Here is a 13,268-nt window from a genome sequence, read left to right on the forward strand (position 1 = left end):
CAGGCAGATTCTTTACCCTGAGCCACCAGGGAAGCCCACAGTAATACCTACCTCATACTTACTATTTACCATTTAATGGTGTTACATGTTGAAAATACGCTAGAACCTGATTCACAGCATAAATTCAGTAAACGTTTATTGAGTCATATTGAACATTTTAGTCTTTCTATTTTCATGCATTCTTATAATATTACTATAAATGGCCAGTGTGTAAAGTAGATAAGCTAGCTGAACATAGAAAAATCAGTGGAAATATCTTGAACTTTCTTTACTACATTTATTGGGTGTTTACTTCAGTTCAGTTCAGTTCAGTCGCTCAGTCGTGTCGGACTCTTTGCGACCCCACGAATCGCAGCACACCAGGCCTCCCTGTCCAACACAGACTCCCGGAGTTTACTCAGACTCATGCCCATGGAGTCGGTGATGCCATCCAGCCATCTCATCCTCTGTCATCCCCTTCTCCTCCTGCACCCAATCCCTCCCAGCATCAGAGTCTTTTCCAGTGAGTCAACTCCACATCAGGTGGCCAAAGTACTGGAGTTTCAGCTTCAGCATCAGTCCTTCCAATGAACACCCAGGACTGATCTCCTTTAGAATGGACTGGTTGGATCTCCTTGCAGTCCAAGGGACTCTCAAGAGTCTTCTCCAACACCACAGTTCAAAAGCATCCATTTTTTGGCGCTCAGCTTTCTTCACAGTCCAACTTTCACATCCATACATGACCACTGGAAAAACCATAGCCTTGACCAGACGGACCTTTGTTGGCAAAGTAATGTCTCTGCTTTTCAACATGCTGTCTAGGTTGGTCATAACTTTCCAGTATTTACTTAGTGCCAGGAAATATGCTAAGCTGAAATTTCATCCTTTTATTTCATGTTCATCACAATTTTAAGACATTTATGATATAGACACATAAGTTAGAAATAAACTAATAAAAACATCTGAATCTAAATGGATTATGGTGACTAAAATATTTAACATAACAGATAACTCTAACAGATAACTGTCTATATGTAATACGTATAGAAGTACCTAGTAATAATTTGCTTATGGATATTTATTTTCTTAATCTCCATATAAGCAAAGAATTTTGGGGTTGCCATTTTTATAATCATTGATGAATTAAATCTCAAAATGCATGTATAAGTTATATATTCTAAAACTATAGCATATGTATTTGTAAATTTTGCCTTATTCTTTTAGGTTTTCACCCAAGATCTTTCCTTTTCTCTGGTCTCATTGTTCTTCCATTTTAAATTCATTAGAAGGGCACATGGGATAAGGATATTTCAAAGAGCTAGGGAAAAATGTATAACAGCAGCATTCATTAAATCAGACATTGAACAAATATTTGTCTAGTTTCTTTGTGTTCTTCCTTTATTATATAGAAAATTTTAAGTTCTATGTAAGATTAAGTCCCTCCCCAGAAGTAAGAATGGAGCAAAAATCAGAACCTAAGAATTACAATTTATAGAAAAAAATGGAAAGAACATAATTTTTTTCTGGTCCTTCATTTATTCATCTTTTACATTAAAACATTATAAATATCAGTGTTATTAACCCTGAATAAATATTATAGCTACCGCAAAGGATTGTTTGGGGGATTAGTTCAAAACAATCAATATATCTTAAATTTTACATGCAATTTTTCAAAGTTTGCAAGTTTTCTATTTGTCTTTCTAAATAGTCTCCTAAAGCCTAGAGATGAAAGCCAGACCTGGAGCCAGACAAAGGCTGGTGGTTAATTATTCAATTATGGATTTAAACTGCTAGCTGTAAATTTTTATTTAGCTGTTTATGGGCTCTGGAATCTTATTAAAGTTACTGATAAATCAGAGAAAGACTTTGGACTAATAAATTATCCTCCCTTTAATCTTGCTTTTTTTTTTTTTTTCCACCACAACCTGTTGAGTGACCAGGTTGGCTAAGCAAAAAATACAAACAAAATCACATGTCATTATGTGTCACTGTTACTTCCTTGGTGGCTCTGCTGGTAAAGAATCCACTGGCAATGTGGGAGACCTGGGTTCGATCCTTGGGTTGGGAAGATCCCCTGGAGAAGGGAATGGCCCATTCTAGTATTGTGGCCTGGAGAATTCCATGGACAGAGGAGCCTGGCAGACTACAGTCCGTGGGGTCCCAAAGAGTCAGACAAGACTGAGTGACTTTATTGCACTACATGGGAATTCAAAGGAGAAAAACTTTAAATTATGTCGTTTATTTTCTCTATACTTTTATGATCTTTCAAACATGTTTTGCAAATGTCAAGTTAAATTGTCATATTTAATTGTCAATTTTAATGGTCAAATCATAAGAATTCAGAATGTTGAAAACATGGTTTTGTTACAAGTTCATGTTGACTGTATCTTTAGGAGTTTTTATTATGTTATTGTTTTCAAGTTATTTCCTGTGGAGAACTCCCAACCCCTCCCAATGGAAATAAGATTGGAACTCAGACCTCATATGGCTCAACGGCCATCTTTACCTGTGATTCAGGATTCATGCTTGTGGGCTCTGCTGTTCGGGAATGCCTTTCTTCAGGTCTTTGGAGTGGATCAGACACCAGATGCCTAGGTACAGATTTTTAAGTCATTGTAACCAAACACTTTATTCTCCCTCTCAAAAGGCAGCTTTTTTTCATAATAAGAGATAATAACTTATATTCACTCAGTAAGGATTATAAAAACTAGAAAATGTTTAACTTTTAAAATGTCTCATGGTTGAAAAGCTATTAAACAGATATCTCTTAATCTACTAGTGTTCCAAATGAGAATCTTAAGTCATTAAGGAAAGGCAGAATTTTTTCCCAGCATGATGAAAATAAAAGGTGAAAACTAATTGCTGAAAATTATATGTCTGCATACTCCACTGGATTAAGCACTGTAGCTGTTAATTCATTCTAAACCATAGTCAATTCTCCTTTCACCTGTTTGCTTAAGGTAATGACTAAAGAAGAAAAACAATTTCCACATTTAACTTTCTCCCTTTTTACTTCCTAACAATTCAACATGTGTAATATTACTTTTTATTAAAACTTGAAAATCTATTTTTCAAACTTGAAAAGTGAAAGTGAGTGAAGTGAAAGTGAAGTCGCTCAGTCATGTCCAACTCTTTGCGACCCAATAGACGGTAGCTTACCAGGCTCCGCTGTCCGTGGAATTTTCCAGGCAAGAATACTGGAGTGGGCTGCCGTTTCCTTCTCCAGGGGACCTTCCCAACCCAGGGATCAAACCTGGGTCTCCTGCATTGCAGACAGATGCTTTACCGTCTGAGCCACCAAGGAAGCCCATTTTAGGCAAATAGATTCCCCCCTGGGTTTTTGTTGTTGATTAACTCTAAAAAAACTGTTCATTAAAAAGAAACTGAATAGCTGGTTTTTTGTATCCTTTCTATTATTATTAAAATAATATTATGATATATGTTTTATCCTTTTTTTAAAGACTTAAACAATTACCTTAAGATTAAGAAAAAGGTATGATTTAAGACTTATTTTTCTCTAAAATTATTTCAAGAAATGAGAGCAAGTGTTAAATTAAGTAATAATAATAAAAATTGTTCTGATAAAATATTCACTTTCCTCTTGGGAACAAATATAATCTTATTATTTATGATTTTAAAAATTGCTGATTATTATGAACAGGATATTTCTAAATTTGTACTGTGTTTCAACTCTAAAATTTTACTGTTGAACAATATGACACATGGCAATAAAGCCTGTGACTTTAACAGTTTGCATACATATTGTATTGATAATAAGCTTGAAAACATTAGTGACGGTACAGTCATCATATAAAACTTTAAAGAATATAGCTAGAGATTTTGGTTAAAATTCCTTTTCTCACACTCTCAGGCATATTTGTTAGTAGGTATACTTGGAAACTCAGTAATGATGGTTTATTTATTAGAATACACATATTTATTTGAATATTCTGTAAAACTATTACATAAAAAGAAAATGATAAATAAATTAAATCATGTATTAATATAGAACTGAATAATAAAATACTTCCTATTAGTTTCTAACTTGGTTTTGGTTATGCTCATTTCAATTACAGATTAATTTATTTAATTTATCTTAAAGTCTTATTTGGAATTATATTTTAAATTATATTTTATTTTTAAAATAAATTTTATTTTATTATATATAAATATTATTTTATATATAATATTAATATTGTATATAATATACATTATTATTATAAATAAAAATTTTAATTATTTTAAAATATATGTAAACTAACTTTAAAATACTCTATTTGATAACTCTTTGCTCTGATGAACTGCAATTGTATGCTACATGTTATTTATTGGATTTTGTATATAGACGGTGGTTTTTATTCACCTACTTATAATCCTTATTCTGTTTTCTGGAAAGATAAAGTGTAAGAGAAATGTTTATAAACAAACATTGACTCTCAGTCTATAGAGAAAACATTCTTGCATAGGATATAGTGTTGACATCTAATATAAATTCAAAAGTGTGTCAGTAGGAGAAATGTGCTGTTGCCAAATAAGCAGATCCTAGAAATTTATACTTTGAAATTAATTTGAATAATGCACATAGCCTAGTCATTCTTCTCATGGTTGCAAACAACTTGTCCTTATAGCCCCAGATACTTTTGGCTTAGAATGGTCCTAGAATGTGCTTATGATTGTTTAAATATAGTGATTTATTCTCAAACTCCCAGCATTTTACTATAAATTTTTCAGTTGAGAGACTTATGATGAACACCCACATGCTTACTATCTAGAATGTACAGTTAAACACTTGTATTTGCCTATCACATATCTATTCATCCTTTCATGCTTGTATTAACTCATAAATTCATTTTATTTTTGATGCATTTTGAAATTGCCAAATGCAGTACACTTCATTTGAAAACATTTCTATGTACATATAAGCTAGCTAGAGTTCAATATTTGCTCATGGTTCTTTTTCTTTTTAATGTTGGCAAATGTACATACAGTGCCATAAATACACTTGTTGCATTTTGACAACTGTGTACTCCTATGTAATTAAAACTACTCGATAGTTATAGAACATCACCATTGGCTTAGAAAACTTCCTTGTGACCCTTCATAGTCAATCTGCAGCTCTCCTCCCCAGCATCCTGAGATAATAGCTGTTCTGTTTTTTTCAGCATATGCTAGTTCTTCCTGTTCTAGAAATTCATGTGAATAGAATCCTAAATTTTGTACTCTTTTTGTGTAAGGTTTCTTTTATTCTGTTTCATTCATGTTTTTGTGTGTATCAGTAACTTTTTTAATCTCTAAGTAGAATCTCCTTGTCTTGACCATTCCCCTACTGATGGTCATATGGGCTCTATCCAGTTTGGGATGATTATATAAGCTGCTATGAGGTGATTAGAATAAAGCTGCTATGGATATTTGTATAAAAGTCTTTTTGTGGACACATCTATTCATTTCTGGTGGATACTCTGGATTAAAATTGCTAGAAGAGTTCTAGTTGTCTCACATTTTCTCTAGCATATGGTATAGTCAGTTTTTTAATTTTATTTATTTTTTTGGCATTCATAAAGGTATCTCGTAAGATTTAACTTGCACTATCTTGATGACTACTGATTAAGTACAGTTTCCTGGGCTTATTGGCCATTCATAAATTTTCCTTTGTGAAATTCTGAAGTATCTTATAAATTGACTTTTATTATGAGTTATAGGAATTCTTTACATATTGATTTTTTAAAAATAGTTTCTCCCCGCCTATTACTTGCCTATTCACTCTTAATGGTGTCTTAATGAGCAGAAGTTTTCAATTTTTGTAAAATCTATTTTCTCTCTTTTTTTTTTTTCTTTCTAGTTATTAGTTTCTGTCTCTAATTTAGGAAACCTTTGTTCAATCATAAGTCACAAAGATTTCATTTCATATATTTTCCTAGAAATTTTGCATTTTTTGGTATTACTTTATATCTACAACTTATTTTTAATTTGTTATTATATATATCATGAAGTAAGGTTGAAGGTTTTTCTTTGCTTATTTGTTTTCCAGAAAGATATCTGCCACTCCAAATTTGTTATTATTTTTCAAGATCACTTTGGATACTCCATGTCCTTTGTGTGTTCATATATGCTTTAGAATTAGTTTATTTTTTTATTTTTAAAATGCCTGGTAAGATTATGATCACAATTGAATTCAATGTATAAATCATTAGGGAGAATTGGCATCTAACAATGTTAAGTCTTCTACTTCCTGAACATGGTGAAGTTAGTATATTTATTCACTTATTAAGATCTCTTTTTTTTTTTTTTTGCAATAGGAAATTTTTATCATAGAGATCATGTATACCTATTGTTAAATTTATTCAGCAGTATTTTTTGTGCGTTTACACTGTTATAGTGAAATTGTTCATTACTAATTGCATTTCTAATTGTTTTCTACTTTAAAAATTATTTAAAATATTTATCTAGTATCCTGCAGTTTTCACTCACCTACTAGTTTTAGGATTTTCTTAAAACAGCATTGTTAATGTGTATATCATGAGCATAAAATATGAGTTTTACTTTTTTTGTTTTCTCCTTTATGTTTTTCCTTTCTTCCTTTATATTAGTATATATATATTAGATTGGGTCCACCAAAAAATGTTAAATAGAGCTAGTGAGAGTGGTCATCCTTTTCTTGGTCTCTGTATCAGGAGGAAAGGATTTAATATTTCATCAATGGATATAATATGAACTTTTTTCTTAGATGTATTTATAAGGTTCAGAATATGTCTGTACATTCCTAAGTATGGTAGATGACAGTGGTCAATATTTCATCTTAAACCAACAAGACATTTCTGGATAAAACCCAGATAATCATGATGTATTATATTTTTTTTCTAAATTTTTTTTTAAAAGTCCTGCATCTGTATTCATAAGGGACATTTTCTCTGTGTCTTTTACAGGTTTAATATTGGGGTTATGATTACTTCATCAAACAAATTAGGAAGTGATTCTTTTTCTTCTGTTTTCTAAGAGTTTGTATAAGACTGGTATTTGTTTGTTTCCTTGCTTTTTTGCTTAAATACTTGATTGAATTTACCAGTGAAAAAATATGAATCTAAGTGCATTTTTTTTTGCAGAGGGAGTTATTGTTTAAGAATTCAAATACTTTAATAGATAAAGGACTATTCATATTTTCTTGTGTTAGTTTTTGGATGATACAACTTCAAAAAATTTGTCCTTTTGTTCTGAATTGTTAAATATGTTGTAATAAAGCAGTTCTTAATATTCCCTGATGCTTTTAACATCTGTAAGCTTTATAGTAGTGTTACTTCATTCATTCCCATCATTGGTAATTTTAGTATCTTTTTTGTTCCTTGATAGGATTAGCTAGGAATTTAACAATTTTGTTGACTTTTTTTTTTAAGTTTCTAACCTTTGACTACCTACATTGTCTTTCAGTGAGATATTTCACCTGGCCTGATCTACATTTTCCTTCTATTTTTTGTTTTTTTAAATTGAGGGATAACTGACATACAATATTATGTTAGTTTATCTTACAACATATTTATTCAACATTTGTATACATTGCAAAATGGTTAATACAGTAAGTCTAGTTACTGTCTGTCACTTTACAAAGTTAACACAAAATAATTGAATATATTCCCCAAGCTGTACATTGTATCCTCATGACTTGCTTATTTTATAACTGGAGGTTTGTTCTTCTCAATCCCCTTCAATCATTTCACCTTCCTCTTAACTCTCCTCTCTGGCAACCTCTAATCTCTTCTCTGTTTTTGTTCTTTTTGTTTTTTTGTTTTGTTTTCTGGATTCCAAATATAAGTGAAGTCATTGTGGTATTTGTCTTTCTCTACTGACTTATTTCACTTAGTCTAATACCCTCAAGGTCCCTCCATGTTATTCCAAATGGCAAGATTCTGTACTTTTTATAGCTGAGTAGTTTACCATCATGCATGTGTGAGATGAGTGTGTGTATTTCATAGTTTCTTTATCCATTCATCTGTTGAGGGACAATTAGTGGTTTTCATATTTTGGCTACTGTAAACAATGCTACAATGAACATGAAAGTGCATAAATCTTTTTGAGTTAGTGTTTATTTTTTCCCTGTGGATAGATACCCAGTAGTGGGATTGCTAGATCCCATGGAAGCTCTATTTTTAATTTTTTGAGTAATCCCCATACTGTTTTCCATAGTGGCTGGACCAGTTTACATTCTCACCAAGAGTGCACAGGGGTTACTTTTCTCTACCTCCTCACCAACACTTGCTCTTCTAGTTGTCTTTCTGATAATGACCATCCTGACAGATATAAGGTGATACCTCTTTGTGGTTTTGATTTGCATTTCCCTGATGTTTAGTGATATCAAGCATCTTTTCATGCACCTGTTGGCAAATTGTATGTCTTCTTTGGAAAAATGTTTGCTGAGATCCTCTACCTGTTTTATTTTTTTTAATTCAACTGCTTGGTGTTTTTTGTGTTTTGTTTGTTTCTTGTTTTTTACTGTTGTTATTGAGCTATGTGAGCTCTTTATGTATTTTGGAAAATAGCTCTTTTTCATTTATATCATTTTCATATATCTTCTCCAATTCTGCCAATTGCCTAATTGTTTTGATTGTTTTGATGACAGTTTTCCTTCACTATGTAAAAGCTTTTTTATTTGTTTATTTTTCTTGTTGTCTTTGTCAAAGAAGACATATAAAAAAAATACATTGTTTTAGAATGATGTCAGACAACACGCTACTTATGTTTTCTTCTAGGAGTTTCACGGTTTTGAATCCTTCTTTATATATAATTTTATTTGTTTTTGGCCATGCAGGGTCTTCATTGCTGGACAGGCTTTTCTCTGGTTGCACTGAGCAAGAACTAGTTGTGATGCTAGGGCTTCACTGTGTGGCGGCTTCTCTTGTTGTGGAGTAGGGGCCCTAGAGAGCGTGAGCTTCAGTATTTGACACATGTGGGCTCAGTATTGTGGCTCCCAGGTTCTAGAGCACAGGCTTATCAGCCGTGGCACACGGACTTACTTGTTTCATGGCATTTAATTTTGTATACTGCAACTATACTAAATTTGTTTATTACTACTAATAGTTTTGGTAGCATCTTTAGAATTTTCTATATATAATATCTGCAAATAGTGATAGTTTTATTTCTTCCCTTCCAGTTTGGATGTGTTTTATTTCTTTTCCTTGTGTGATTACTGTTGTTAGGATTTCCAAACCCAGGTCTCCTGCATTTCAGGCAGATGCTTGACCATCTGAGCTATTAGGGAAGCCCAATGTATAGCGCTTGGATCACTGGAATAAATCACATTTGATCTTGGTGTATGATTTGTTTAAAGTATTGTTGAATTCAGTATGCCAATATTTTGTTGAGGATTTTTTAACATCTATATTTATTAGGGATATTGACCTTTAGGTTTCCTTTATGTGGTGTCCTTGTCTGGTTTTGGTGTCAGGGTAATGCTGGCCTCATAAAATAAGCTTCAAAGATTTCTCTGCCATATAATTTTTTGGAAGAATTTCAGAAGAATAACTATTAAAAATTCACCAGTGAAGTCATCTGGTCCAGGAATTTTGTCTGTTGAGAGGTTTTTGACTACTGTTACTATCTGTGTACTGTGATTGGTTGATTCAGATTTTCTATTTCTTCATGAATCAGTCTTGAAAGATTGTAAATTTCTAAAAATTTATACATTTCTTCTAGTTTTTCCAATTTGTTGGTATATAATTTCTCCTAGTAGTCTCAAAATACTTTGTATTTTTGTGCTAATAGTTGTAATTTCTCATCTTTTATTTCTGATTTTATTTGAGCCTTCTCTCTTGTTTTTTTAAAAGAAGGAATTTTTAGTTCAGGTAATGGTCTCTGTTATTTTTCTATTTCCTTGATTTATATAAATGTCTTTACTATAGTCTTCTATGTATTTATTTTGGCTTTTCTTTTTTTTATTTTCTTCTTCCTAAAATGAAATGTTGCTTGTGTCATAAAATAGGATATTTCTATGTTGTATATAAATACATAAATCATAAAACTAGATCATAATATTAAAAAATATTATTTTGACCCATTTCAGCGGGTCACTGTGGAATTCCGGAGCTTATTGTGAACGGTCAAGTCATTGGAGAAAACTATGGATACAGAGACACAGTTGTTTATCAGTGTAATCCTGGTTTTCGCTTGATTGGTTCTTCAGTACGAATATGTCAACAAGATCACAATTGGTCTGGTCAACTTCCAGCCTGTGTGCGTAAGTAAGCATAGCAAAAGTAGTCAAAGACCTCTGTTCAGTTCTCATGTAATTACCAATATTTTTTTCTTAGGTAAGGTAAATGATTATATAGACAGATTCACACACATGTATGCATCTGTATTTAAAGAACTAAGTTCTCACAATGCATTTTTTATACTGACACGCTAGTCTTTAAAGTAGGGTGTGTTCAGAAGTATAAAAAAACATTCACTATGAAAGTGGAAGACATATTAGAATGTCTGTCATTACTCTTTTGGATTTCGAACAATTTTGTAATTGTTTTAATAAAAGATCTCTTTAGTTCAGCAAATATTCATCTAATCTTTTAAGTTAATTTAGATATGAATTTACACATGAGGGATAGAATGGATTTTAAAATATTCTAGTACTTTTTCTTTCTCTCACTGAATACCCAGTCCTCACAATTACACAGTATTTCACATCACAATTTATCCTATTTTAGATTGAAAAGTAAATTATCCATATAATTCTTATTTTTTCTCCTGATAATTTCCACCAGCAATCACTGATATTTGTATTAAAATCAGTGTTAGGAAATGAGGATAAACACAGTAAACATTGTAGTTTTAACACTATAGGATTAAATGATAAAGATTTTGGAGGTTTCAGATAAATAATTCATGGGGCTTTTAGTATGAGTTCACATATTTATAAATTCTGTCATTGTCAACCTCATATCCAATCAACAGGATTTTATTGGAGTTCTAGTTTAATGGAAAATACATTAGTGTGTTAAGATATAATAAGATAATATAGCATACAGTTATCAAACTTGCTTCTCTGTGGTATGTGTGCATGTGATAACAGACCATCTAATGATTTAAAGACAGAAATATTATGCTGGATCTATACCAGGTTATTTGCCTTTCATTATATAAAGAAAATGAAGTCACTCAGTCATGTTCGACTCTTTGCAACCCCATGGACTGTAGACTGCCAGGCTCCTCCATCCATGGGATTTTCCGGGCAAGAATACTGGAGTGGGTTGTCATTTGCTTCTCCAGAGGAATCTTCCCAACCCAGGAATCAAACCTGGGTCTCCTGAATTGCAGGCAGACTCTTTACTGGCTGTGCCACTGGGGAATCCCCTCATTATATAAAAGCATAGCCAACTAACACCACTACTTTTCTTGCTGAATAATTGAGACTATAAATGAAAACTGGCCCCTGAGGTAAAACAAGCACAAGTTTCTCTATTAATAATTTTAAACAGGAATAAGATGCAGTTACATTTTCAAATGAGAGGTTGATATTAACAATACAGCAGAAAATTAATTGCTGTTGGGTCATTTTGAAAGTATTAAAAGTGACTGTCGTCTTTCACTGTGCCCAATTATGAAGCAATATTACTAGAGTTGCTGTGATTAATTAGTGAGATAATGCAATAAAACAGTTCATAGAAATACAATGTGTTTGGGAAAACCAAGCACTAAATAAATTCTAAAAAAAGAGCTTTAACATTAAAATGATTTAAATAGTTCATCTAATTAATGTCATTATTTCCAAACAAAACTGCTAGGTTATCAAATATCAATAGTGAAGAAAATATACCAGTAAGGTTGTTTGGTTTAGGGAATGTTAATATTGGTATCTCAATATGCTAAGAATTTCAATACAGCATAAGACATCATTTTTATTGCAGTCATATTAACCTATTCGTCAAGCACACTTTTGTTTATCCATTAATCATAAAAAAATGATTGCATAAACAATATAAGAAATGATTTAAAAATTGAGTACAAAAAATTGCCTTCATTTATCTTCAATTCTTAAACTCAACTAGAAAAGAAAAGTTGATTCAGTTTCATTCCTTTTTGCCGTTAACTAGTTATGTGAACTTCAATCATTACCAAATGTCTTTGAATTTCAGTATTCTTCACTAAAAAGAAATAGAATGAAAAGTTACCATGGAACTTTCAATATCTATGCACCACTCGCACACCATTACCAGAATTATAAATAACTGTCTACTTACTAACATAATATTGTAATGAGTCTACTATATTGGACCATTTTGGCTTCCTAAACTATTCCTTTGCATTAGTAAAATTAAGTATTTTTTCCTACAAAAGTGGTCTTCTTTCTACATTCTATGAGGTGATTGTCATTTTCATTTAATAATTGATAACCAATTATTCTATTCTGTGTCCCTCCCAACCCGACCCCGTTGCTATTAGCTGTGAGCTGTGGTCACCCTGGTAGTCCAATTTATGGAAGAACAAGTGGAAATGGATTCAATTTTAATGATGTGGTAACATTCTCCTGCAATGTTGGGTATCTCATGCAGGGGCCAACAAAGGCCCAGTGCCAGGCCAACAGACAGTGGAGCCACCCTCCACCAGTGTGCAAAGGTAAAACTCTAACTGCATTGCAGCTGAGAGCGTGGTAATAATGTGTCTCTGTAAACACAGCTGGTAATATTTGAAACAATTTGGGCCAAACAATAGAAAACTAATAAAACAAATATTTAATATTGATGTCATCTCATTACTAATGCTTTCCTTTTTCTTATTTTTTAACTTTTTTAGAAGTTATAAAACTGGTACACGTTATTTCAGTTGCTTAACTGTGTTATCTTGTACCTGTTCGATAGCTGTATATAAAGTCATTTAGCTCATTTTTACTTGCAGTTGGCTTCATAATTAATGGAACTTATCTTCTCAGTCTATTTCTTCACATTTTTAAACATTGTGGAGTATAGTTAATTTACAATGTTATATTGTAAATTTTTGTTGGAGTATAGTTGGTTTATAATGTTATGTTATTTTCAGGTGTTTTATATATATATATATATATGTATGTATGTATGTATGTATACATCTTTTTTAGATTCTTTTCCCATATAGGTTATTACACAATATTGAGTAGTTTCCTGTACCATACAATAGGTCCTTATTAGTTAGCTAGTTTATATATAGTAATGTGTATATATCAATCCCAATCTCCCAATTTATCACTTCCCTTCCTCCTGGTAACCATAAGTTCATTTTCTACATCTGTGACTCTATTTCTATTTTCTAAATCTTCCTCTGTCTGATTTACT

General features: G+C 31.9%; 1 protein-coding gene across 1 annotated transcript in view; it reads left to right on the forward strand.

Moving 5' to 3' along the window:
* Positions 1–13,268, forward strand: part of CSMD3 (CUB and Sushi multiple domains 3) — a 1,309,925-nt gene that overhangs the window by 1,227,896 nt on the left and 68,761 nt on the right. The window contains exons 53-55 of the mRNA XM_043483744.1: positions 2,401–2,574; positions 10,028–10,201; positions 12,403–12,576. Of these exons, the coding sequence (XP_043339679.1) occupies positions 2,401–2,574; positions 10,028–10,201; positions 12,403–12,576 (522 nt within the window). The remainder of the gene's footprint in view (positions 1–2,400; positions 2,575–10,027; positions 10,202–12,402; positions 12,577–13,268) is intronic.

The sequence above is a fragment of the Cervus canadensis genome, chromosome 12 (genome assembly GCF_019320065.1).
Source record: "Cervus canadensis isolate Bull #8, Minnesota chromosome 12, ASM1932006v1, whole genome shotgun sequence".
Taxonomy (NCBI): domain Eukaryota; kingdom Metazoa; phylum Chordata; class Mammalia; order Artiodactyla; family Cervidae; genus Cervus; species Cervus canadensis.